The following is a 27,818-nucleotide window of genomic DNA, read 5'->3' as shown; positions in this document are numbered from 1 at the left end:
ATGTTTAGTAAATGATAACAGAGAGAAGTCATTTGTGTATGCGCACTGCAGTACAGGTGGTGGACCTCATCGATGTAGATCTGGAACAGTCATGGAGACAGTAGCCTGCCTTGTCTCGTTCTTTGTAATATTTGTAAGATAACCTTTGTTGAGGACACATTGATTCATGTCAGTGTACATGGTCATTATGGAGATTCTGGACAGAAATACCAATGCACCATAGCTTATACGATAACCCACTATGCACTACACAATCAAACACTTTCCAGCATCGAGGAAGCAGGTGAAAAGTTTACTGTTTTTCTCTGCTGCATATGCAATGCACTCCCGAATGAGGACAGACGTAATAGTGGAATCGACGTCTTTTCTGAATCCATGTTGTAAGGGTGAAGGTGTATGGAGGTTTTCTAATCGCCCCAGCAGAAACCTTTTCAAAACTCTTTTAAATGGCTGACTGAGTGTGGTTACTCTATGACTGTTTGGGTAAACTTATTGCCTCCTTTGTACAAGGTTACGCTTAGACCTCGTTTAAGGTCTCCAGGGACGTATGCAAAGGCAAGGAAGGCATTGGAACAGATAGTCAAGTAGTCGATAAGGTCGACTGGAAATGCCATCGAAACCCGCTGCTTTTCCACGCTGAAGAGAGTTCAGAGCAGATTTAACTTCTGCCACTGTGATGGGAGAGAATGAATCAGTGTTATTAATATGGTTCATTTCCTGAATCGATGGGAGTATACACATTCCAGAAATACTTTCCCCAGGATAAGGCGATTTCCCTTGGATCATGCAGAGTATTTGTACCATGTCAGAACCCGCACCTAGATTTGGGGATTTACGTTTGGAGTTGATAACTCTCCTGAAGGCATTTTGGCCGATTTCAGCCAGATGTTACACCTCATGAAGATTCTTGAGACGATGCTGCTGAATGAATTGCCGCTGTAGTCTCTTAAACGAACATTTGAGGGTTTTATAGGCTCAAAAACTAAAGTGATGCCTCTAGACCGCCAATCCCTTATCCAGATGGATCATCTGGAGTGGCTCATCCCGTCATGCACTTGCTTGAGTTCTGTAGACCAGCAAGGCTTAAGGTGGGGCCTAAATCGCATTTTGGGAATTGTTTCCTCAGAAGCTTGAATGAGATATTCTGTGATATGTTTTGTTGCCATATCAGTATCTGCAATCGAAAACATCCCAGAAGTACAAGTAAGGACTTCGCCGTCGAGAAAACGTTCACACAATAAGGTGGTATAGCTTTGTTCTATTTCAATGTCCGTCGATTTACGCCAGTAAGACGATTTACAGTGGTCCTTTTGATGAACACTCAAGTTTGAGTGCACTTGAAAAGAGACAAGGATAGGAGCAACTATCACGACATTCACATTCACGACATCATCATCTAGAACAGTGCAACGCGGCAAACAGTCACACCTGGCAGCTGGTATGATCACGTGATCTATAAGGGAATAATGTAACCTGTCATAAGAAACAAGGAAGGGTGAAGCATCACATACTGGTGATGGTGTTACTGCTCCTAGTGTAACAAAGGTAAGCCTGTCCCTTTTCATGTTACTGATGCCCGCGTGTAATTGATTTACTTAGTTACTTAGTTCTACAACAGTGGTCTTAAAACCAGGCAAAGTCCGAGCAAGATCAGCAGGTACAATGGATCGTCCCCAGCCACGATATTGTTGGAGTATTGCTAAAATCGGCGTAAAACCATACTCTCTAGCTCACTGAAAACAGCTGCGAGACAGTCATGACTAGGTTCCGCATAACTTCGAACTTTCCACGAACATCAAGGTAACACACTATGATACCCATGTCCATAGAGGAGTTACAGCCATTCATTCACCCATTGAATCATTGTTACGCGACAGGCGTACGTTTCAGTGACAAATATTTATGGAGATAGGTATTGCATCAGCAGCAGTGTCTGTATGATCCATCCCCTCATTATATGCGAAGTCAGTGAAGCTGAATGTTGCTGTCAGCTCTTTGATCACACTCAACACGATGTTAAACCAAACCGGTGGTGTGTTTATATGGAATGCTATAACTCGGGCTCTTTGGCAGATAATAATGATGATAATAATCCTCATCAAGTGATGTGTTCTTGCCCCATACTTGACAGGTGAGAAAACCGATCTACAGTGCACAGCTACCTCAACTTTTCAGTTCTATGAGTCCCCAGATTTCAGCTATGAATGCTATAATTTATTTACTCTTTAAATGTCTGAAATAGTGAAGTTTCGAAAATTCAAGCAAGAGTCATCAGAAGATGGCATATCTTGAGACCAAAAATAAAACCGAGAGAAAATAAAAATGACCAAAATTTGCAATAGCATATTTCACATATTTTCCAAGTTTTGCTGAAAGATATTAAGAAGCTTTCGAGTTGTGCTCTAGAAACGAAGCCCAACCCTCCCTGGTGAGACTAAGTACAAATCGTTTCCATGGAGACCGGGAAAAAATACAAATGACAAAAAGCTGCAAATAGCAAAAAGCACCACGTTGGGGTCTGCCTCAAATATCTGCCCAGTTTTGCTGGAAGATATAATGAAGTTTTCGAGTTGTGCTCTAGAAACGCAGTCCATTACTCCATTTTGAGACAAAGTCCGAATCGTTTCCATGGAAACCCAAAAAATGATCAATCACAAAACTTGTAAATAGCAAAAGGCACCACTTTAGGGTCTGCCACACATATCTACCAAATGTTCCTGACAGATATTACGAGGTTTCGAGTTGTGCTCCAGAAACGGAACACACTTCTCACTTTTGAGACTAAGTCCGAAACGTTTTCCATGGAAACCGAGAAAAAATATAGAAAAAATAGAAAATAGAAAATCGCCTGTAAATAGCAAAAAGCACCACTTTAGGTTCTACGTTGTATCAGGTTTTGCAGGAAAAATATTGAACGGTGTTTAAGTTTCTCGGAAAACGAAGACCATCCCGCCATTAGACTTAGACCAAAACAAAAACAAACAAAAACAAAATAAATAAAAATGCAAAGAATCTGCAAATAGCATAAGAGGGCTAAAAGCACCCTGTAGAGACATCCTGGATACCAAATCCGTGCTGCAACATCTTTTATTTGAGCCTTCTCCAGAATCGAACCAAGTTGAAGTGTTACAGTGTATGTCTGGCGTATTCTCATATGCCAGTATTTGTTGACTATTTTAAGTAACACATGCTCCATAATAACACATTATGAGGGCGCCCTTCCTGTTTCATGAACTGTTGGAGTATCGTAGTCTGCTGAGACGAGACATACATAATGCAACAACGTAATGACAATAATAGCAATGGCCCACTTTAAAAAATCTCCAACTGGACGAACATTTTCTGCACATGTATCACGATCAATTTCCTGTTGGGGACTGTCTGTTTCTGGACTCTGTTTGAACGTAAATCATGAGACGCGACAAAACAATTTTTCTAATTGTGATTGTAGCTTAGCGTGGCACCCCAGAAGTGTCATGGCGATACATCTACACGCAAGGGATTGGTTAAACTAACACCTAGTCTCTGTAATGAACATATTTTATAGGAAAAACAGTTCATGATCATAATATATATTCATGAAAAGGAGTCCTGATACTTTCTTCGGAAACTGTGGAAATATAGACTTGCTACATATTCTAGACTTGCTTGGGCTTCCATGGATACGTTTGCTTCAGGGTCTATATGACAGACAAGCGACTGATAATTTCAGCAAAACTCTAAACTGTACCGGTTCTGTTTGCAAACCGCTGCCGGATCTTCTTATCACAGATACATGGTGATGTCCTTAGCCATGAATGTCCAATGAGGATGAGATGGTAACAGTGTATCCTTGATCACATGATCCTAAAATGACTTGGGTCTTGATTCGTATCAACATTCCGTCGCCGTGATATGACTAGGATATCCTCACAGCTTCGTAAAACTGCATTCACTCACTCTCCCACAACGCTTGGGTATCCCAAGACTGATTAATATCACAGTAGTAGTCTGTGGCTATAAACAAATAGTGAGGCCCAATGTCATCATGACCTGACGTTGCTGATCGATGCTCATTTGTTCAACCACTACTTGACTGCCGTAGGATGGATTGCAGAAATCGAAATCGAGAAAAAAAAACGTTTTAGGAATGTTCCGCCAATTTCAGTGAGCTGAATGGCAAGTTTCCTGAAATGTGTAATATGGACATAAAGATACTCATCCGGAACAGTATTCATATGCTGTGATACATTGGAAATGCCTCCGGGAATCCATTCTCATTTTGTGATGATGTTCTTGAAGTCAGTACAACTCCATTAACGAGATTCTCCCACATGGGTTCATTTTCCCACATGGGTTCGACTGAGTGAAGCCCGCTGCCTGCTTGTGGTGTTCCCAATGTTATAATGCATGAATAGTGCTGGAATATTGACCGAAACATACTCTTTAAAGAAACGTTTTTGAGTGAGTTTAGTTTTACGTCGTTTGTGGCAAGTTTACAGCAATATAACACAAGAAATAGACTTAACACCAAGTACATATGAAGGGAACCGATCCCGAGTCTTCGGGGTGATCAGCGAACGCTTTAACCACTAGGCCACCACTGCACTGTCATCGTATTGATGATTAAGGCAACTTCCGGCTGGTGCAGCAGCGTTTTGCTAATGGTTACGGCGTCATCCCAGACAGATCAGGATCACTCACATGTACAAACACGGATCAAGATTCTCACAACTATAACCAAACCACTCTAATTCGGTAAATTTCCAGTCCAAAAATAATGCAAATTGTGTGTGATATCTGTACTGTTTTTGATATTTATATAAAATGAATTACTTGACAAACACTTGTTATGTCGAAAAAGAGCAAGACAAAAAGGTTGATTTTCGTGCTTACCTTCCTATTTACACATTTTCGATGGATAAGATCTCGGATATGTCCCGTATGATTCTCCTTGCTTACTTTAACTCGAACAGTGTGGTGATGTATGTACCATTCCACTGGCATTCAAAGTAGATGAGGTCTTGTTGAGTGTGACTATGATACGTATTATTTAATTACCACTATCTTCTCAGTTACCGTACCTCATCGTTGATATTTTTAACAACTTGAAGTGAGATCACGCTGACATTTGGCTAACAAAAGCAAAATATCAGTAGAGTAGTACAAAATATTTATTACAGAAAAACGTACAAACACGCATTATGTACACACTGGAAACATCAGAGAGTGTATGGACGTTTGGTGTCAATGCTGATTTTCAGTGATCACTTTCACGTTGTTCCGTAGGAATTGGTCGGTGTCGGTGGGTACGCGTTAACAGTTATTCTGTGGCGTTATAAATTTATATACTGAGGAGCAAAAGAAAGTATACATGGTTTGATTTTTCTGTGCAGTAAACTGTCGTAAACCTTTTGAATATCTCTTAACCATCACTCACCCCTGCAACAGACTGTTAAAGGAATATATGGCAGATTAACTGTTTGTCAAAATATGTTGTTTCAGTAAATGACTTTACAAATACATGATTTCGGCAGATGTATTAAAGTTTAAAATTAAACTTTCGAAGATGCCAGTCAACAGTCGTGTATTTTTACGTTTTCATATAAAAACGTAAGAAATATCCCACTTATTGCAGACTAAGAGTCGTACTTTTATATGCTATACTGTTAACGTAAGATATTTTCAAGTAAAGAAAATCAAATAAACCGTGTATTCAAACAAAGGGAAATTCTCTTTTAGCTATCCAGTTATTGCACTTTGGGAAATATATTACACAAACAATGAGTTTTAATACACGTATATAACAGCATCTGGAAGACATTAGGAGTTCTGAGAACAGAATATTGTGGATAGCCCATTTGATACATAATGGATTTTCGACAACACTATTTCTCATGTACGTGCATTTCATGATATAGCATAGAATACAATCAAATCAAAATGTCTTCGTCGTTTTACCCACAATGACCTATTATGATCAATACTGACTGACCATGCTGGTAATACTGACCTGTATTGCATACTGTAATTAACATTAAAATCATCATAATAGATGGTCCTGAAAGACTTCAATAGTGATATATAACAACAACAACAACAACAAAATATCAACGTTGCAACAAAGTAGATTCGTTGTTTAGAGTATTAACAGATTGTTCGTGTGAGGTATTATATATATACGTGTTACCATGCCACACTAGGCTATTGCCACTAGTTCGTGGTCAGTGATATAAACATAGATATAAATGCAGATCAATAAGCGTAAGTCAAATGGCAGCATAACAAAATGCATAAAAATCGATTGGCACAAAATGTAGCATTCTGTTGCTACAAAAGTAGCAAAACATTATAAATTTAATATTTGATTGTGACGAGAATTTGAGTATGTTCATAAACAGGTATCAGCTTGGTATCATTCTCAGGAATCAGAGAGAGCTTTATCTAGGCAACTAAGATACGATGACAATAATTCAACGGCCTGACAATCCAATCTCGTTTGTCGCCTTTTCCGACATGGGTTGCTGAAGGCCAATTCTATCCCGTATCTCCAGGTATGTTTAGCGAAAGAAAAACAAATATCTCACTGATTCAGTCTAGCCAGAATGCTGATATATATTTACACATAATTATGCAATTTCAATATTTACATTACATTATAATACTGAATCACAGACAATTTCAGAATATGAGCCGATTATTAGCTGGAACATAAATCTGTGTGAACTACCCATTGCACCCATTCCAAGCATTGTTTGGATATCGGGACCTCTAACATAACTTCCTGATACAGTGCAGTCAGACAGCGACATGTCACATATCATTACAAGCTATGATATGTTATCAACAACAGTTGTGACCATCTACGTCTTAGGAATGTAAGCAACGAGAGAAATATTTCTCGACCATAAGTTCGAGTGTCAGACTTTCTCGAGTGTGTCATTATTAACATAGACATATGATATGACCCAGTTATGTTTCCTGGTTTGTTGGCGTCCTACCCATGTTCATGAAGTTCACAACTGTGGTGAACGTCTTAAATCCGTACATTCACTTACTCACTCATCCCATAACTCACTCACTCACTATCATTTCCCCGTTATGGCGGGTTTCGACTTTCACAAAGTACATTGCAGACGTCCACACGGCGATATTAATGAACAGTGATACTATTTACTCGGCGTTAAACACAATTCGCACACTTGCTACAGTCCGTCCAAGAATCATAATTCGGAAAACTCCGATTAAGTATTTTTGGTACAAACGTATCCATGAAAAGCATGTTAGAGGTTGCAAACATGAAGGAAAACCAAGTTCCATGGATAGTCAACTTCTTTACTGCAATGGTGCTTCGGCGAAGAGCACTTGCTTGATAACGGTAGTAGAATCTGCACCGAAATTGCAATGAAGGAATTGATTATCCATAAAATGTGGTTTTCCTGTAAACGCCACTTCACCCCTTCATGAAATCCAGGGCTGCATATCCAGAATCACTGCTTTTGTCTCCTTCAGCCTCTTCGTCCACGTCCTTGCTGCCTGCGTCGCAATATGTGTCACTTGCCGGAAGAACATCTGGCTGGTGATGAAGCTGTGAACTGCTTGCCTCTGGTTGACCTGGTATCTCATTGATATCATTGTACTCATCGTTCTCCTCGTTGATACTTGTGGTACCAGTGCCGTTGTTGAATTGTAGATTGTCGTACTCGCTTTCTTTACGTCGGCGTGACCTGTAATACAAACGAAAAGAGATTGCTTTAAAACGTAGTGGACCCTGTGGTGGAAGTCAAATTGATTGTTTATATGTTAACCTCAATAATTTCCTTTGAAAAGGAGACGCAATCTAATTCTGAGGCAGATAATGTCTACGTTTTCACAGATCCAGTGATCAACAACATGAACACAGATCTGCACAACTGGCAACCGATGACATGTGTCAACCACGTCAGCGAACCTGACTACCCAATCCCGTTAATGGCCTCTTACAACAAGCATAGTCGCCTTTTGTGGCAAGCATGGGTTACTGAATACCTATTCTAATTGACGTCTAATATGCGATACCCTCTACTCACTTGATGATATATGCCACCAGTAACACAATAACAACCAGCATGGCCACCATTACAGCAGTCATCACAGGCACTGTATAGTCTGAAAACATGATGCATTCCCTTTGACAATTTGTTTGTCTAAACGCCACACTCAAAAATATTACAAGTAAACATCCAAGTCTGCGCCAGACAATCCAGTGACTGACATTATCAAAACTGATCTGCGCAATGGGATACGATGACCGGAGATACCGTTACCTGGACACGCCATCAATACGATCAAGCCTATTGGGCTTACATAAAATATAAATGTTTTTAGCGTGCCTAATGAGTCGCTTTCACCACAAAAAGTAACTCTAACCCCGATCTTCTCGGGTATCTCCTAATAATTGTTTAAACAAATTAATGCAAATTTTATTTCGTGATCAACAACTATTTGTACATGGAATATACATCGTGAAGAATCTAGAAATGGTGATTCAATGTTGCTGAGCGACAGCAGTACTTCAGTATTCCAGTTATTTCAGATGCCTGTAATGCTGGGTCTAAATTAAGACCTGCAGAAAATGAGACAGTCATCTGTAATTACTACATGTAACACATCAAGCAAAGAATCAGTGCTGGCATTTACCTCTGTTGTGTGAGTCATCTGAAGTAAGTTTACTGTGCTCGAGTGTCACTTGATTGCAATCTTGGTGAACTGGTGGAAGATAAAGATGGAAAAGGTATTTTATTTGTCAACGTGAATGGGAAACAGAAACATAAACTTAATTTTTTTTACACACACACATTTACCCTACATACCCTAACAATACCGCAACTCAAATACTAAATCACAATTGAGAATTGATAATTAGAATGACAAACCTGTATCAAATATTGGAGATAACACATAAATTGTCATTGGCACGTTGCCTTGTGAACAAACTTCGTGTTCAGAGTGACCGGATGCAGCTAAAACTCTATACGTCAGTGAGTGTCCTATGTGAGATACCTACCCTTTACTCTCTGATTACATCGGCTCCCTTCCCATCCGCAGGCACAGTGTTGTGGGCACTCTCCACTGTGGCTGTTACAGTGTGCATGGTCAGCACAAGCACCGCACTTGTGCTTGCATCTATCGCCATAGTAACCCATCTTACCACAAGTTGTGTTGCCATTGCCGACTGGAGTAGGACCGCGTGTTGTATGCGTTGATATCTCTGTTGACGTATCCGTCGACAAGATAGTCGTTTCCGTTACAGTAATTTCTGTCAAAAATACATGGGATTTATTTTCAACTCTGGAAAAAGTACATGGCGTTCCTGTAGCGACACAAACATGCATTTATAAAAGGTACAAATGTGATTGCATTACAGAGAACATTACAGTACCATACGCGAGTACGCATCAAATATACTGATGCTGCATCGTTCCTCTCTCCTCCCGTCAGTTTGTGCCAACTCTACGGCGTTAAACCTGAACAACTCAAGCCTCACGAAAATGTGACAAGTCGGTTTTATGACTCTACATTTAACACTCATCGTATATAGAACCACGTTTATACAGGGGCCCATGATAGAAATGTCTCTACAGCTTTACTATGACATAGACCATTGTTTAATAGACTTGTAAAATCTAAAGCAACACATGTACTCTTGCTTTAAAGACAAATTTAATTGGACATCCGGTTTAAAAATAGCTTTATTGAGAGCCTTCTGCAGAGTGTGTATACAGAACCTTCCCCCTCAATTACAGCCTATCCCATCTTGATGATTCAGTTGTGGAGGGTTAGTGTGAGTATGGTCTTATGCCGTTCTTAGCAACACTCCACGGCGAGGGGCACGGGAAATGGGATTCACACATTGTACCCATGTGGGGAATCGAACCCGGACCAGTGAAAGTATATCGTAACACGACCGGGGACACACGACATGTGCTAGTACATTGTACCAAGTGGTGAATCGACGTGACGAGCGAACGCTTAGACTTACAAACTTTCTCTTCGCGAGTGCCATTTATCTCCACGATGTACATTCTTCAGTTCAGTGAGATTTTGGAGGATATTGCAGAACCTTCCCTTAGAATTTAAGGAGTGATGGACGAAGACGTAGAACAACCATTTAACAATATCCATAATATATCCAAGCAGGGAGAAATAAAGTGTAGTGGGCTAATGAAGCAAATATTTCCAGTTTGAAAAAGATCTATACTGAGTCATTGACCTCAAGAATTGGGAAAAAAACAACTTTTAAACCACAGTTCTAACGGTACTGTAAATGCCACGATTGTCAAATGTGCTATGTGAACGTGCCGTTGGCATGTTGCAGGCAGGAAGATCAGTTATTGACGTCGCAAGAGCAATGGGATGCAGCCGTCGTACTGTGTATGACTTGCGAGGTCGTCTACAACAAACTGGCACCACTTCTGATTGCCCAAAGTCGGGTCGTCCACGTGTGACGTCACGAACAGAAGACCGTCAAATCGTCCTACGTCACTTACGTGACGGATTATTGCCGGTTACACGAACCATAGCTGAGGTGTTTAGAGGTCGACTGTTCTCCCAGACCATTCGAAATACTTTGCGGGCCGCCAGTCTCAGTTCTCGACGTCCATATCGTGGACCAATATTGACACCGTTTCATCAACGGCAACATCAGCTTCAGGCCAATGCAAACCAGTGTATCGAGTACATCACACAGATCTCAGCAATGAAATAATAGCAATTTAACCATCTTACCATCTCGTGTCTGAACAAAAAATATGAAGTTTTTCACTATATTTAACACAGTTAAGAAGGGCACATTCTTAACTGCTTTTTGAGTAACATCTTTATCGATCTATTGTAATAATGACAATAAGTCATCTTCTCTTCCGCACAAGCGTCTCCAATCACCAAGCGATTGCTCTGGCGCTTAATCGGAATCTGATTAGTATTACCTTGGATAACCCAAGCAGTCTGTCAGGCGCTAGAAGGTTCTTGTCGCGTGACTTTGTCCAACCGGGTACCCATTTTCTGCTGGGTGAACAGAGGCAGTTTTGAACAAACTCACTTGCCTAAGGTGAGACCGCATGTATCACATGTGTTGTGTTGCGTGGAACTGTGCTCAATGCACAGAACCATACCCCAATATGTGTCTAATCAGAGACGGTTAAACACATACCTGTATTACACTTTGGTCCACTCCACCCTGTCTTGCAACCGTAAGGACACTCTCCAGTTAAGTAATGGCAGGACTCGGCTTTGCAGTGACCACATGACTGGTTACACATCGAAAAGTTGTTCTGCCGACTCCCTAAAAAGCAATGAGCCTATGAGTGTCCGTCCCTGGTAACGAGCGATTACAACATGAGGAGGGGTGTATGAAGTTCCTATCTGTAACACATATATCCAGCGAATATGGATTATGAATATGGTGGCTGGTGCTATTCTAAGCGACATTTGATCAGAGTTCACAGTCTTAATAGGATTTCATGTCTCCAAGTGAAAATGTTATCACTGGGCATTAAACATTTTGTGAACCTGTTTCACGACGTTCAGGATTATATTTCAAAGGTAATGAAGAATTAAGCAAATGTCCTAATCGGACACGGCAAACGAAACCTTTAACTAAAGCGTGTTTGTGCGTTTGTTTGTTGTTTAACACCGCACTCAGCAACAACTGAATCTGGACTAGACCAATGATCAAAAGCATGAACATCGATCTAACAACTAGGATGCGATGGCAAGTGCCAACCAAGTCGAATTATAACATACATGCAGCTTTACCTAGATTTTATATGTAACTCACCTCGGTTATTCAAGGACATAATATAATAGCTTTTGATACCACCCCTACCGATTCATCATGTTTGCTACAACATACCTATTGTTGTTCCGTAAAAATTTGCTTGACACCCTTCTGTACACAACCCCGTTGTCCTGTTGCAAGCAGCCTCGTCTTTGCAATGACCACACTGTTTTTCACAGTTTTCGCCATATGTACGTGAGGAACAGCCTGTTGAACACAGAAAATTACATTCAGTGGGCAACACTTACAAATGCAGATGTGAGATGACCAGACCTCTTTCAAATGTAGTTCACAAACTGTTCCAATTTCGCATTTTCTGATTGGGTCGACATGGTATCCTAGTAGTTAAACCACTCATTCGTCTCATCACCTGTTAACTCATTAGAGGCGACTTGGGTGATCGGGGCTAATAATAATGTCGCGGTAAATAAACAAACGGATGTTTGGATCAATTACATTTATTATTATTAGCATTATTATTTTAGTACATCCTTGAAGAGAATAACGTTAGAATGCTGTTTGACTCTATCGTAATCCATTGTCAAGTTTTATTCATATAATATTGTGGGCAGTGAATATTCTAAACTTACAGAAACATCATCTCTGAAAGCAACGATCTTTAGGGTCGATTTCCGTGAACACAAGACGGACAGCATGAAGCACTGGGGCACATATTCTGAGAAATGACAATAAATTGTCTTTTTGGGGTAACGTGTTCAAAACTTACGGGACAGTTTGGTGACATAAATGCCAGTGAGGCTCTTGAATCCTCCTGCTGTGATTCTCAGCTTCTCCGTTCCATTGAGATGTATAGCTCGTACAGCACTATGAAAATATGACGACCCATTATACAGCACAGTGGAAACAAAGGTTGTTAATGTAGGCGAATAGTACATGTTCCAGGGTGCATGCCTCTATCAAAACAACGACAAACTCAATACGCGTTGGTATCAGGAAATGAGGAAATCTACAGCTGAGATGCTATTTAAACACTCTAAGATAAAGCTTGCCTTTTAAATTGGAATGTATTTAGTTAATGTTCTGATTAATGAACATTACCTCATACATTATTAACTGTAATGGGTGTAATAAAATCCCACGGGATAAATGAATTTGTAGTAACTGTAAACTTAATGACATAGAAGACGAATTTCACTTCTTACTCAAGCGTCCATCGTACACTCACCAAAGATCTATTCATGTAAAGAAATATTACTGTAAAGATTATTAAGTTTATAAATGTATGCAGCTATAATCATCAGAAAATATACTGAGTCAAAAAAGAAACTTCACATTCTTTCTTCAGGGCACTATAAAAGAACAAGAGATGGTAAGATGGTTAAGTTGTTCTTATTTCATTGCTAAGGTGATGTACTCGATACACTGACAGTGACACAATCAGTTCCATTAGGCTACACCGCCATTCCAAAACATGGGTATACAGAATGTCGTCACAACATGGACGTCGAGAATGGAGACTGGCAGCCCGCAAAATATTTCGAATGGTCTGTGGGGACAGTCGTCCTCTAAATATCTCAGCCCTGGTTCGTGTCGGCGGCAGAAATCTGTCACGTAGGTGACGTAAGACGATTTGACGGTCTTCTGTTCGTGACGTCACACGTGGACGACCCGACTTTGGGCGATCAGAAGTGGTGCCAGTTTGTTGTAAACGACCTCGCAAGTCATATACAGTACGGCGGCTGCATCCCATTGCTCTTGCGACGTCAATAACTGATCTTCCCGCTTGCAAACATGCCAACGTGCGGCACGTTCACATAGCACATTTGACAATCGTGGCATTTACAGTACCGTTAGAACTGTGGTTTAAAAGCGTGTTTTTTTCAATTCTTGAGGCCAATGCAAACACCTGCAAATGAAGAACACTTCGATGCGAAGATCACGTGACTGCACGTGCAAAACCTGATTTGGCTCTAACGTCACTTGCACTACGAATGGATGGGTTTGATTGGGGTTTGCTAACGTTCTTTTCTAGAGCCCAAAGATAGGGACTCCATTTCGGATACATAGATGTACCATCAGAGACAAATTATTCATTATTTTTAAAAAATACACTCTGTGAAGTTTCTGTTTTGACTCAGTTTATAAATACTCAACGCTCTTCAGGCAGATATGTGTATGAAGCATTCCGTATAAGAAACAACTATTAACTTAATAGAAATGTCATCCTCACCATGCAACATAAATATCATGTACATTGCATTGTATGTATGGCCAGATACCCATTTCTATTCTATCAACTACTCAGAAAGATGCTGTGAAATGCTGAGTCTTCTCTAAATGAGAAGCGTCTCTATTCAAAAGGGATATCCCTCCTTCATTCCTCCCATCAATAGGAAGTGAAATAGCACACAATGATAGATCAAATCTATAGTATATTTCAACATCGCTTTCTTTATTTACGACATTAGACAATCCTATTTCCATTACCCCGCCGCATGTTGATATTACGTATGAACAAATAGGTATCAGAAGATTTTGAAAAAACAACAACATTCAATCAACTTCACAGAAAGGTGCTGAGAGATGGCGAGTCTTCTCTGAAAGATGACAACACAAAGCCTCGATGTAAACTGGATGTTCCTCCTTGATTGCTCTCGCCAAGAGGAAATAAAAATGCACACCATCACCACATGACATTAGAAAACTGTTGACAATAACATCCCCCAAATGCGAAACCTTGCCTATAACAGTGACTAGCAAAACCTTGCCTATAACAGTGACTAGCAAAACCTTGCCTATAACAGTGACTAGCAAAACCTTGCATATAACAGTGACTAGCAAAACCTTGCCTATAACAGTGACTAGCAAAACCTTGCCTTTAATAGTGACTAGGCTGGTGACACAGGCCCTCGAGTCATTGCTTCACAGTACAATGTATCTAGATAGGCATCTAGTATATTGTACTGAGCGTTTCAAGTCGGAGGTCATCTCAAGTTTTATATATTTTTTAACAAACATCTTTAATTCTTGCAATGACTCGAGGGCATGTGGCTGGTGAGGCTTACTTCATCTTCCAGTCCGTTAAGTAAAGGGCGTCCGCATAGAGGAATATGCCGAAGTAATGAGTGCCCGGTTCATTGAGGATCTGCCGCCTGTCGCTACCGTCCAGCTTGACCGAGTCGATACGGTGTTCCCCAGCATCACACCAGTACAACGTCTCGCCTACAATGTATACCGTGCATGTATGTATATAAAAGGTGATGATGATACTGATGTTAATGATGATGGTACCGACGATGGTGTACATACTACTACTGTTGTTGCTGTTGTTGTTGCCGTTTTTGTTGTTGTTTCTTACTACAAATACCACTTCAGTTATAATTATTATCATCTACAGATCTGGCTGGTATACATAACTGTTTTTTGTTCTGGCCACCTTTAGGAAACGAAGCGTGGTTAGTATATTAATAAGTATTACAGGCATATCTTCTTGTAATTTGTATAACACAAATTGTGCTGAAATATGACACAAGATCACCATGTCAGTAATATTTATCAAGACAGTTTGGGGCTAATGGAGCAGTGTAGAATAAAACAATGTTGCCGTGTGTAACAATAAAGGCGGAAGTGACCTATACTGGTGTGTCGTCGTGAAATCACAGAACCTTTCCTGTCATGTGAGTGATTGTTCCTACTCTCGAGTGCGTCCTCTAGTGCTTTCATGGAAATGCTGCGTGAGTGAGTGAATGCAACAGTTTTTACTGTATATTATAGTTGATGCTAAATTTCATATATTCATATTAACTGTACATCAACCCCTATAAATCCAGTTTAATGATTGAGCATGTATTGCCGTGAGTGGAAGGAAGAACGTTGTGGACCGTTCAGAATTTATAGGTAGGTAGGTGTGTTGTATGTGACTTGCTTTGTACATAAAAGTTAGATTACCCGCCTAGCCAAGAACTACGAAGTTCACTTTGTCTGTACATCATGATATGAAATCAGAATCTGTTGTTTTCTTCCCACGCCCTGTCACTAAATAAGGTACAATATACTCGACCACTTGTTCATGTCCCATGTACTTCCCTTCGACCTTTGGTCTTTAGTTGTGCTGTTTTCAATAACCACTCCTTAACATGACCCCGACACCTGCATGTTTACTCCCAATAAAATACGGTAGGTGACAGAGTAAGGTGTGTTGTTTCGAGGCTGGTCAATAATGAGGCTTACTTAAAGTGTGTAAGTGCGCCATCGACCTCTAAAGCAGTTACATACTTAAGTCCACTTATAAACACGGAATTCATCATAGTCACATAAACGTGACTGGCCAACAGTTTCCTTACACGACAAATACCCCGGGGAACGTGCTTCCCCTCACTATCACGTTGCTGTTTATATTGTAGTTTCCCTCAGCATTTAGGGAGTGTTTCCAAGGTTGTAAACACAGTGGGCAGACCGAAGGTCGGGTTTCGAACCCAGCTTTGTGACTGTGTTACACATTTGCTGCAGCCTTTCTATTTCATAGTATTTTTCACAGTGGTGTGATGACTTCAGATCTCCTTATATCTTATTATTGTAATGTACAGGGGTCGAGTATTACATTGTAGATGCAGATATGAGCCAAGATACAGTGTGGTTTCTATAACCCACCTTGCGACATCATATTTTGTGTCAGCCTTTCTTGTTAGCAGTTTCAGATAAAACCATCCATTTACATGTTTCACTATAAAACACTTGCCGTGAATATTTACAAGCATTTTCTTAGAAAACGTATTTGGATAAAACTCCACAGTGCCCCTCCACTCTTCTCTGAGTTTTCCCATCCCAGGGCACTGCATGCACCTCTTTTCTCCGTCTTCCCCAAGAATGTCAAATGATTGGACGATAATTGTCCTCTATGCCCGGGGTAAAACATGACTGACGTCGGCAAGTAATATCGTAAACATTCAACTGGTTCTGTCGATTTAATGTGTAATTCCGTAAAATATGTATGTAAACGTACTCTGTTCATCTAGAGTTATTCCGTTTGGCCATTTGATGTCCGTGTTGACCAGAGTCTTGCGTTCTCCGCCCTCATAATTGCAGCGTTCTATCTTAGCCCAAACCGCCCAGTCGGTCCATATCAGGAGTCTAACAAATAGAAAACAATAACATTCGTCGCAATGAAATGTAAATAGAGCGGATACCACATTATCAATATGACATTCCAGCAGTGAGAGTTCATCTAATCATATTGGGTTTCAGTGTTGATAGTTACTTCCTGTTTGCTGACTTCATTTGACACCAGAGATTGCATTGTTTTCAAACTATTGTTTCATTTCCCGTCACAAAACACCACTTCACTGGAGGGTTTTGTTTGACAGAAACAAAACAAAAACCAAAACTCAGAGAGACCCTCTGAATGTAAATGTCCAGTGCAGATAACCTGTGTACCTGAAAGTTAATTCAACTACTTGGCAACCCCGTTTGGAGTTAGACAATCAGAGCAAAAATTCAGAGTGTATTGTATTTTCTTAAGAAATAAGTGACATTTCTCTGGGAATGTAATCACTCTCTTTATTTTCAAATTCCATGTGATGTATGTTTTCTGAAGAATCAGTGGTTACATTTCTCTGAAATACTGTCATAATAAGTCACGATGGTTATTTCATGAAACATATTTTGTAGTTGCTATGTTAAATATCCTGTTGATGATGACCACAGCCTTGCACTTACATATAGAATGTAAGTACAGAGCGCAGATTGTTTATGTAAGCCAATTACATTCCACCGCTTAGAGTTAGTCAATCAGAGAAAACTTCCCGATTTCATTCCGCAAAACAAAAAAAACAAAAAATCATGTATGGCCACTGTTGACTATTTTCTATGGATCTATGGATCAGAGAAAAACGTCCAAGTGTATTAACTTTTCTTTCTTGCTCCTCACTCTCTTCCTACTTCTCCACCTCTTTCCCCCACACCCACCCTCCACTCCCCCACTCTTCGAATGGGTGTTTCGTATTGGAAATATTGAAATGTCTGTACGTCTTCATAAACATTTCCAGGAAAGTTATACTTACTTCTTTGAAGAGTATGTAATGATAGCTCTGGGATTTTCAAGACCCTTGTTAATTATCTCCTCATTAGCCTGAAGTCCGTCCAAATCCACACCCCAAATGATGTGGTTCCCAGCATCCGTGTAGAACAGTTTCCGGTGGTTCATGTCAATGGTTAAACCGTCAGGGACAGCATCTGGATCCAAAACAAGGAATGGTACATTTCGGATCTGTTGATCGATACGACCGTTGCAATATCCTCTGATGAACCCATAAGCGGCGAGGCTGCTATATTATCAGTCTGATTGAATGAATATGGTTTTAGGGTGTTTGTAACTTTATTCGTGCAACATCATGAAGAAGGCCAGCAGATGAGGTTTCACACATAGTACCGATGTGGAGAATCGAACACAGATCTTGGCGTGATGACGCTTTAACTATTGGGAAACCTCAACTAATAATAGAGCATTTCCAAATTATATACCCCTGTGCCAATCAGTTTGTGAAAACGGAATGTCTAAATAGAGGGGTAAAAAACGGAGCCAAATCGTTCTAAATAGATGTCTTGACTGACTCAAGAACATTATTCATATTTTAAAATTTAGGTCTAAGCATATACAGGGTAGTAATAACTATTCATGGAGATGTCTCAGGGTCTGGAAGCAGTGCCACATCAAAGCATACGCATGATATTATTGAGATTCGAGAAGGTATGTGTCGGGAATGGGTATAAATGTTCATTTCATTGGTTATAAATATAAGTTTCGACCATTATATTTCATATAATGCTGTCACAGTTTATAGCCTTTGATTGCAAAGATAAAGGTAATTTTCAGGTATTTTCTGTATAATATTATCATTAACTACACTATGAGTATAGAACGATATCGTATCTTGGGACATTGTCCTATGAAAATCATAACATGACCATGTCACTTCATTGTGCCAGTCTGTATTTGTTTGTTTGGGGTTTTTTTTTGGTTGTTAAATGCCACAGTCAGCAATACCCCAGCTACATGCCGGCGGTCTGTATTGATGGACTCAAGGGCAGACAACCAAGTGACTGACATCGGGAGAATCGATCTACGCAAATGGGATATGATAAGTGAGTGAGTTGCGTTTTACGCCACACTTAGCAATATCCCAGCTATATGACGGCGATCTGTAAATAATCTTGACCAGACAATCCAGTGATCAACAATATGAGCATCGATCTGCGCATTTGGGAACCGATGACATGTGTCAACCAAGTCCACGAGTCTGACCACTCGATCACGTTAGACGTCTCTTACAAGCATAGTCGTCTTTTTATGGCAAGCATGGGCTGCTGAGGGCCTATTCTACCCCGGAACTTCACGGGTCAGAATACGGTGACATACAAGAACCAACTCAGCGTATATTGTGACACCTGACTATACAGTGTGTTCTTTATCAATGCTCACATGTTAAACAACGGCACATATCTTATGTGACAGTTTCCACATTAAAAAACCCCACAGGGAACAATAGCCATAAAACTAATTGCAACCATTTGTCACTTTCACAACCATAAATGTGTGTGGCCATCAAGTGGTCAGGGTCTAAGGTTCCTGATGACAACTGAGCCTCATAAACATCACTTTACAGGTTCAGAAATTTTGAGCTTTAAGAAATCGTGATAGCAAGTTTCAGTTAGAAACATGGGAAGACAAATCAGCTTTTGAATTGGTAAAATGTGAGTCTGTGTTTGGGTTTTTATAACAGCTATTTTTTTTTATTTCTAATAATGATACATGAGATATTGTGTTTGTTAGCGTTGTTCAACGTTTATTATAGTAAAACGGACGAAAAGTGAGACTTGAACAGTTGTCTGTGGCAATGAATGATAGTTGATAGAGAGACAGACAGACAGACAGACAGACAGACAGTTTATTCAGTAATACTGGCCACATGGCCTATAGTACAATTGAGGTTGATTGTCGCGTAAACAGTCAAGTGTTACTATACTTTTGAACAGCTTTCATGGATTTTAAATACAAAGCAAGTGAACGCGCACTATGCATCTTTTGTGAGCTTAGGATATTTGCCATTGACTGCTTAAAACAGGTTATAGTTTTTAATTCAGGAAGGTATTTCAGCCTTAACTGTGCATATTTATCACACTTAAATAACAGGTGGTAAATAGAAGCTGAAATTACTGGCAAATGTAACAGTCTATTCCATTCCTTTGTAAATGTTCTTCCAAATCACCTGAATTACAATTTGTACAAAGAGCATCTCTAAGTTCATTGCATTTTCTCGAAGGGAACGAGGTAATTTTTAATGTGTGCAATGATATTCTAAATTTACACAATGCTCTTACAAGTGATTTGTTCTGAAAATTATGTATGTACATTTCAGTCTGAAATGCCACGTTTGTATATATACATCTTTAAGTCTTTGTTTAAATATTGACAAAAACATATTATCATCACCAACACTCTGGAACATCCAGACATGAGAAAAGCCACATAGAAAAAGAAGGTGTCGAACATCTGAAGCTCAACACTGTTTTCCATTATCATCGAGCTTCTTTAACATACGGTAACAACGATAGGGATAATGACAAATATCCATTTTAAGTAACTTTAACCAATATTTGATAACTCTTACTTGCCTAGAAGCAAACAATGCGTAGCGGCCTGTTTCCCCTATGACAGCTTTATTTGAAGCAAATTTCCCTATTCCAGAAACGTCTTAAAATAAGTTAAATGAACTTTTTCAATAACTTCAAAATTCTTAACTCCCCACATTTCGGAGCCATATAGGAGTATCGGCAATATTTTACAATCAAATATTGAACATGCTGACGAAAAGGAAACATATTCATTATGCCTGAATAACTTTAAAAGTGGCATAATTGCTTTATAACCCTGTGAGGCAGACCAACCTAATCTTGATGAAAACATCAATCCAATATATTTATAATAAGTAACAGTTTTCAAACTGGAGCCATGTAATATCCCGACTTTCGTACCTATTTATTATGCCACCATTTCTAAATACAATAACATTAGTTATCAACATTACTTTAATTGATCACTTCTAATGAAACTTAAATAACAGTCTGGAGTACTTAGATGTACTAGCCTCTTATTAAGTCTTGCCACCATGATATTATTTACTGTGCATGTGCTTTTCATAAGATTAACAGTCTTGGGTCTCACGTGCATGTTGTGCGCCAACAGTAAAACCATTAAATGGCAAAAATATATCATCAGCGGAAAGAGCACTAGCCGTTAATTTGACGCAAGTACGGACTTCCAACAGCCGTGTTGCCAGAACGTTGCACAAAGCAGACAGTAATCAGATTAATGAGACGATACGTGCAGCCAGACTAGATGCATCAAGATAATCATCACCTGAGCATCCGGATGCACACCGCATCACAGCGATGAATCACATGGCAGCGTGCTCTTTTCCTATCAACCATTTCGGGGCATGTTATTAACCCGACTGCACTGCCCACGATGGATCGCCGGCAGTGTCTCACCTGGTATTCTTGCATCATGCACACAATGTTTATGATCAAAACAAAGCACAGGGTGTTTACTTTCAATTGTACGTCTGCATACATAACGACGGTGGGGTCAGTTTGTGGTCGAGTCCAGATTAAGACAGGCGTTGGATTAAGCCGCACAGTAAGGTTGTTTAATTCCAACCCACTCCGAAGGCCGATGTCGCTGCAAAGCCTATCCACAATCGACAAGGGCCTATTATTTTAATATCACACCATCTAGATTATATACTACAGTATTCCATGAACTAAGGGGGCGGTAGTGTAGATCAGTAGTTAAAGCGTTCGCTCATCATGCTGGTGACCTGGTTCGATTTCCGACATGAATGCAATGTATAGAGCCCATCGCAGGTATCCCCCGCCGTGATATCTCTAGGATAGCGGCGTAAAAGTAAACTAAGTCACCCACTTACTCGCTAACTGTACATAGCGCCTTCCTCCAACAGGTGCCACATATCATTGCACCGACGTTTACAAGTCCATGCAAATCAGTTCAAAAGAATTATACTGGAAGTAAAATAGAGTGACAATACCAGTACCATGGCAGTATAAATACAATCATTTGGGAAAAGCGTAATGCATTTAATAATCATGATACTAAAGGGATTATAATATTCCAATAGCCAAGCCTACAATTGGGCCTAATTAAATTTGTGTAGTAGAAGTACTGGTGGAACTTTCCAATATATTGTTTTAAGTGTGTGTTACACAGGCCCATGCCGTTTGTTAATGTCTATTGTCTTCTAGAAATGTCTAAATATAGCACAAGTCTGAAGATGACATACCATCGCTCCAACTAAATGTCAACAAAAACAATGCAATACACTTCAATCACTCTCTGGCAACGAATAACACTATCACATACGATTATGCACACTTCCGATAGATCTCGGTTGTGTATGGTATGATATGCGTATAGATTTCTTATTGAAGCGAATGTGGTTTGTGCTATGACCACAATACTAAGCCACGGCATTTTCATGACAACAAAATCCTTCCTGTCTACACAGTGACTATGCGGGCGATTGTGAGGCACGGACATGGTAGGCGATGACTGAGGTATTCCGCCTACACAAGTCACGCGGTCATATATGTGGTACACAGTGCTGCCTAAACTTATTGTCACTCTTTAGGTCTCACGCTTAGTCTTTGAATACATATAGTTTTGTTATTATCAAACAACCCAATATAAATTGAAAAGGAGTACCAAGGAGACCCGAGATTTCATGTAGTGCGTACGGATGGGACGCGACAGTAGGGAAAATAATATGGTTCAGTGACTGTGAGACAGACTAGCTCTATTCTGGCTTTCTGCTTTCATACAGTGTCCTTGTCCCATGTACCGTACCATCTTTCAAAAGTGCAAGACATAACATCATCGTAACTGCAAGTGTTTAAAACATACTCAGGACACATTATCGTTACTGCTGTCCACTGAAACATCTCTGATAGTGGCAGTATTTTGACGGAACAATACTGACGTTTTAAAGGATTAAAAGTACTCGGTCACTATTAAGACTCATTGGGACAAACACCTCCAATTCTTTTGACGTTTTAAAGTAGTCATTGGACCAGTCATGTGACTCATTTGGAACAAACTCCTCCGATTCTTTTAACGTGTTAAAGTAATAATGTCAGCAGTATTGTAACCCATTTGGGACAAACACCTACGTTTCTTGTTGGATATGATGTCTTGTAAACACGTCGTGTCGTAGCCTAATGCCCTGTGGTGTCGGGTGGTCAGACTCGCTGACTTGGCTGACACATGTCACGGTATCCTTCCTGCATGGATCGACGCACATACTGTTGATCACTGCATTATTTAGTCCAGACTTAGTTATGCACAGACCACCACCACATATAGCTGAAATATTGCAAGGTGCGGCGTAAAACTAAACTCACTTACTCCATCAGTCACTCAGAATTTCCAAATTGCAAATCAAATTGTTCCTGACACATACCTGTTCCTCTGGTACCTCGTTAAGTCGAAATACGACCTACCCCGATTGCAAAAGAATGGCATGATTTGATGAATTGTGGCGACGGCAAGCATCCAACACATTTTCAAATGTATGATAAGTACGCAAAAAAGGAGGGAATGTGTGTGCTTACTTGTATCCAGATCCAACAGTGTTGTCTCTTGGGTGCCATCGAACTTCGCTGACCGAATTTCTTTAGACATAACATCACTCCAATAGATGGTTTCGGTCAAGCTGTCATATCCAATAGCAACGGGCCTTATAACTTTGAATAAAGGTAGTGGAGAGACGACTCGTGACGTCAAATTGACATGGCTTATTTGACCAGCTACATCACTCGACTTGTCTGTCACAAATACCACCACATCTTCTGTGCCTGTAATAGAGATACGTGTGATTGAGCATTACTGCAGAAATCTACTTGGGCGTAAAGATCATGTAAAGCCAATATGAATTAACTTTAGAAACAAATTTGAAATTGCAAAAATAGCTGCATGAATTATGATTGTATCACTGACAGTCATTGATGACACTAAATGTAAATTGCAACATGAAGACTCAAACTGGAACAATGTCGTTTTAAAGATATTAATACATGAACCCCTGCGCTTCCCCAAGAACAATGGAAGTCTACAAACTTTCAATTTCCTAAACGCTTACAAACTTATGTTGGGATGTAATGTGGTTTTGACATGACTTACATAGACTGCCATGTCTCCCGAACATATTTTACTTCGATGAAATCTCATTCAATATAATTATCTTATCAACGTGAGGTCTCTGGGAGAAAAGACAATCGAGATATTTATTTTCTAATTCGAATGTCTTGATAGTACAGCGCAATGGACAAGGTTAACCGTACAGGCTGTCATTGATAGCCGCAAACTGAAATTTGTCTTGATAAGTTATGATTTTAGATGACTACAATACCTGTGAATAATGTTCTCAACAAGACCACCAACGATATATCAAGTAATATAAATTTGAGTAAGCTAGAAACGCTGTAATATACGGTGGTCCTTCCAAACTAAATGGCGTGTTACAATGACACTTACAAATATCTTACATACCTTGCACCTAGTCAGAATGGCACTGGAAATCCAACATCTTTAATTTAATCATGCAAAGGATTGTCAGACACCGACTAGTGATTTGTTAAATATACGATTTATGTTCATTTTATGCTTGTAGAATGTTTGCATTTGGATGCATGCGCTCGTTCTTTACTTAAGCAAAATTGTTTTCAAAGCTTGAAACGTAATTTTCCGGCATACAGTGTGACACTCTAAACATTTGAAAAACGAAATAACTGAATGGTGCCCATAAATGTCTTTCTCTATATGAATGACTTCAAAACAAAAGTATTTTATGGGACAAAATTTCACAAAATAGTTAAAGCGAATACACGTGTTGAGTCCCGCTGGAGTCAACACAAGTTATATGCGAAATGTCATGGAAATTCTGATAGGAAGCGACTGAGACAAGCTCTCAAGATACTTCAGCTTTCTGTGTCGTTGATGTGGAAATATGAGAACAAGGCGGACAATTTACTATACTACCAACAACATTTACATATTTCTTTGACTTGGTAATAACAATGAATGTATTTCAACATGGCCGACCGTTAAGATCAGATCAGGGTCATCGCGAGAGGGAAACAGGTTAATACAATGTAATCTTTCGAATAGAATAGGACGATATTTGCAGATGGGTACAACATCAGTGGCTTACATTTCACCCAAACCAGATCAGCATTAGATTAATGTTTATCAAATGCATAAATACACTGGCGTTGCAGGCTAAACGATATATTCAAAACTTCTCCCTGTACGGACGTGACTACACGGAGAGAAAAACCAGTTCATATATAACACAAACCCATGACGTTTCCCCTTGAAAAAATGACTTTACTATAGAAACAACTACGAGGTGAAAGAAATTTCAAAAATTTAAATTCATTGACCTTTTTGTGTGTCTATATATGTATACGTTAACTGCAGACAACGTACAGTATTAACGTACCTGACATTGACCTTTATAAACGAGGAACAGTCAAAGAACAAAGGTCAATCCTAAAGGTCATATAGTTGAGTTATTACTCTGAAGCTGTGCGATCGTGTCCTCAATTCCCTTAATAATAAAACGGCATCTGCCTGCCTGCCTGCCTGCCTGCCTGCCTGTCTGTCTGTCTGTCTGTCTGTCTGTCTGTCTGTCTGTCTGTCTGCCTGTCTGTCTGCCTGTCTGTCTGTCTGTCTGTCTGTCTGCCTGCCTGCCTGTCTGTCTGTCTGTCTGTCTCTCTATCTATCTATCTCCGAGTCACAAATGTGCTGATACGGCGACCTTGAGGTGTTGGTATCCAGTTCTCTTGTGACCGGGTAAAAAAACTTGGAGTCAACTTTGTGTGCTGACACGTTCATCGCCTTTGAGCGGCTGAGCTGAGGAGGATATTGGTGCTAAACAAACATCATTTAAAAATAATAATAATTATCCACCTAACTTTCCTCGATTGAACCCCGACTTGAAACACTCACAATACAATATATTGCACTGTGAAGTGTTTCAAAATTTTCATATTTAAAGAAAAGTCTAAAATCCTCGCAACGACACGAGCGCCTGTGGGGTAGAGTACTTCTGGAAAAAATATCAATTACTTCAAAGAAATCTTTTCCTGGATTCAGTGTCAGATGAAGACCACTATGCTGGACTATATGACTTTCTTTCAAAGTTAATTTACCACATTGTCAATCAAAACTTGTGTGCCCCACTTCAAGCTACGCGTGCCTGCGTCTATGCAGTGGAATTCACTCCAGATGGATATCATGTTGATTATCACACTAGATATGTTGCAGATACTGATGTTTTCTATCACACATGCCATTAGGCGATCACTCTTACACGTTTTTCATCACACCATATTCTCATTTCAATCTGTATGCAGATTTCATGATTAAATTTACATATGTTTTATGGATGGATTTCGTGCCTCAATCCACTCAGCGTACTGGACGGGACAATTTCTACTTATTAACAGCAAACGTACTTCCACACTCTGTGTGTTTCTCGTGTTATTTGATATAGACATGCTGTGTAATTACGCTAACATCAAATGGGTATTACTACTAGGTGATCAATGGAATGCATTAATTTGTGTTTGTCATATTTCTAACTAGAGCTTATTACATACATTTAGTATATAAAAGATTCGTCGCAAAACCGCTCTGTCCGTGAGGCCAGCACCTTACGCGTGCCAGTTAATGGAACTGATAAGAACATAATCTGATTGAGTGAGTGAGTGAATTTATCATCACATCAGCAATATTTCAGCCATATCGTGACGAGAACAATTAATTCTATGCGTAATAATTACTGGTAAATTGATATAAAAAAACTGTCAACGAAGGACAATAAAATAACCGGATTATCACAGATTCGAATTTACGACTGGTCCTTAGATGTAAAACATTTTAACTATAGATGACAATACAAGCCTTTTGTAAAAACAGGCTATATATTGCCAACAACTGAAGGTAGATCACCATGCTATGGGACATGTGTATTTTGACTGAGAATGAGTTGAATCCGAGTTATTTGTATGAACTGCCGCATCAGTGTCCTGTACGTTGACATTGACATCGGAAGTTCATCTGTCAGATGTAAGTACATTTACGTATTTCATTTAGGCTAGAGACCAACACTGGTGGATTTCCCACCTTCCTGGTTTATTAAATCTGTTATAAGGATGTTAACAGTGATTTCAGTTTCAAATTCAGTATGACCTATTTTCTAAAGAATCCGTGATTACATTCCTCTGATATGCTGTCATAATAAATCACGATGGATATTTCATGAAACATAGTTAGAGGTGCTATGTTATGCTGTAGACGGTGAAAACATCCTTGTAATTATGTATGGTATGTAAATACAGAGTGCAGAATTGTAATTATGTATGGTATGTAAATACAGAGTGCAGATCATTTATGTATATGAAATGTAAGCCCACTACTACTGCCATGTTTTGTCCTGCTCAGAGTTATACATTCACTGCAAACTTTCAGGTTTCAATATCTTAACTAATGACATCTCTCTCTCTCTTTCTCTCTCTCTCTCCCTCTCTCTCCCTCTCTCTCTATCTCTCTCTTGAGTGAGTGAGTGAGTGAGTCGTGTTGGGGGTTGACCCACAGCAATGTAACCTGCCTAAACACAGACATACACAGGGATTGTAACTTTACGTGTACTCACCACTAACAGCACAGGCCACTGCGATGAGGCACCATACACGTAGACTGTTCATCCTGCTAATGCACACTGACAGTTAGTGGCTGTGCAGGATATCATGACGTCACGCAACCGAAACCGGTACATACCTAGAGTGTGTGAGTGACTGAATTAGAAACCAAAACCCTGTTGAGGAAGAACACTAAAACCACTAGTGTACCACAGATATCCATTTAAAACTAGTTATTATGTCTAAAACATGTCTAAAAAACTGGAGGGGACAATACAATACAGTA

The 27,818-nt window shown here is 39.7% G+C and overlaps 1 protein-coding gene across 1 annotated transcript; it reads right to left on the bottom strand.

Annotated features, from left to right (window-relative positions):
* Positions 1–5,135: 5,135 nt before the first annotated feature.
* Positions 5,136–27,631, bottom strand: LOC137277739 (low-density lipoprotein receptor-related protein 4-like). Its single transcript, XM_067809648.1, has 12 exons — positions 27,547–27,631; positions 23,441–23,683; positions 17,818–17,989; positions 16,761–16,888; positions 14,824–14,980; positions 12,525–12,622; positions 11,873–12,004; positions 11,171–11,302; positions 9,026–9,277; positions 8,659–8,727; positions 8,049–8,127; positions 5,136–7,706 (listed from the first exon to the last, which is right to left on the bottom strand). Exons 1-12 carry the CDS (start codon positions 27,596–27,598, stop codon positions 7,433–7,435), a joined length of 1,788 nt encoding a protein of 595 aa, XP_067665749.1. The 5' UTR covers positions 27,599–27,631; the 3' UTR covers positions 5,136–7,432.
* Between the last annotated feature and the right edge of the window lie 187 nt (positions 27,632–27,818).

The sequence above is a fragment of the Haliotis asinina genome, chromosome 3, assembly GCF_037392515.1.
Source record: "Haliotis asinina isolate JCU_RB_2024 chromosome 3, JCU_Hal_asi_v2, whole genome shotgun sequence".
NCBI classification, from domain to species: Eukaryota; Metazoa; Mollusca; class Gastropoda; order Lepetellida; family Haliotidae; genus Haliotis; species Haliotis asinina.
Note: the sequence above shows the minus strand (reverse complement) of the source record. Positions and strands in the feature narration are given on the sequence as shown.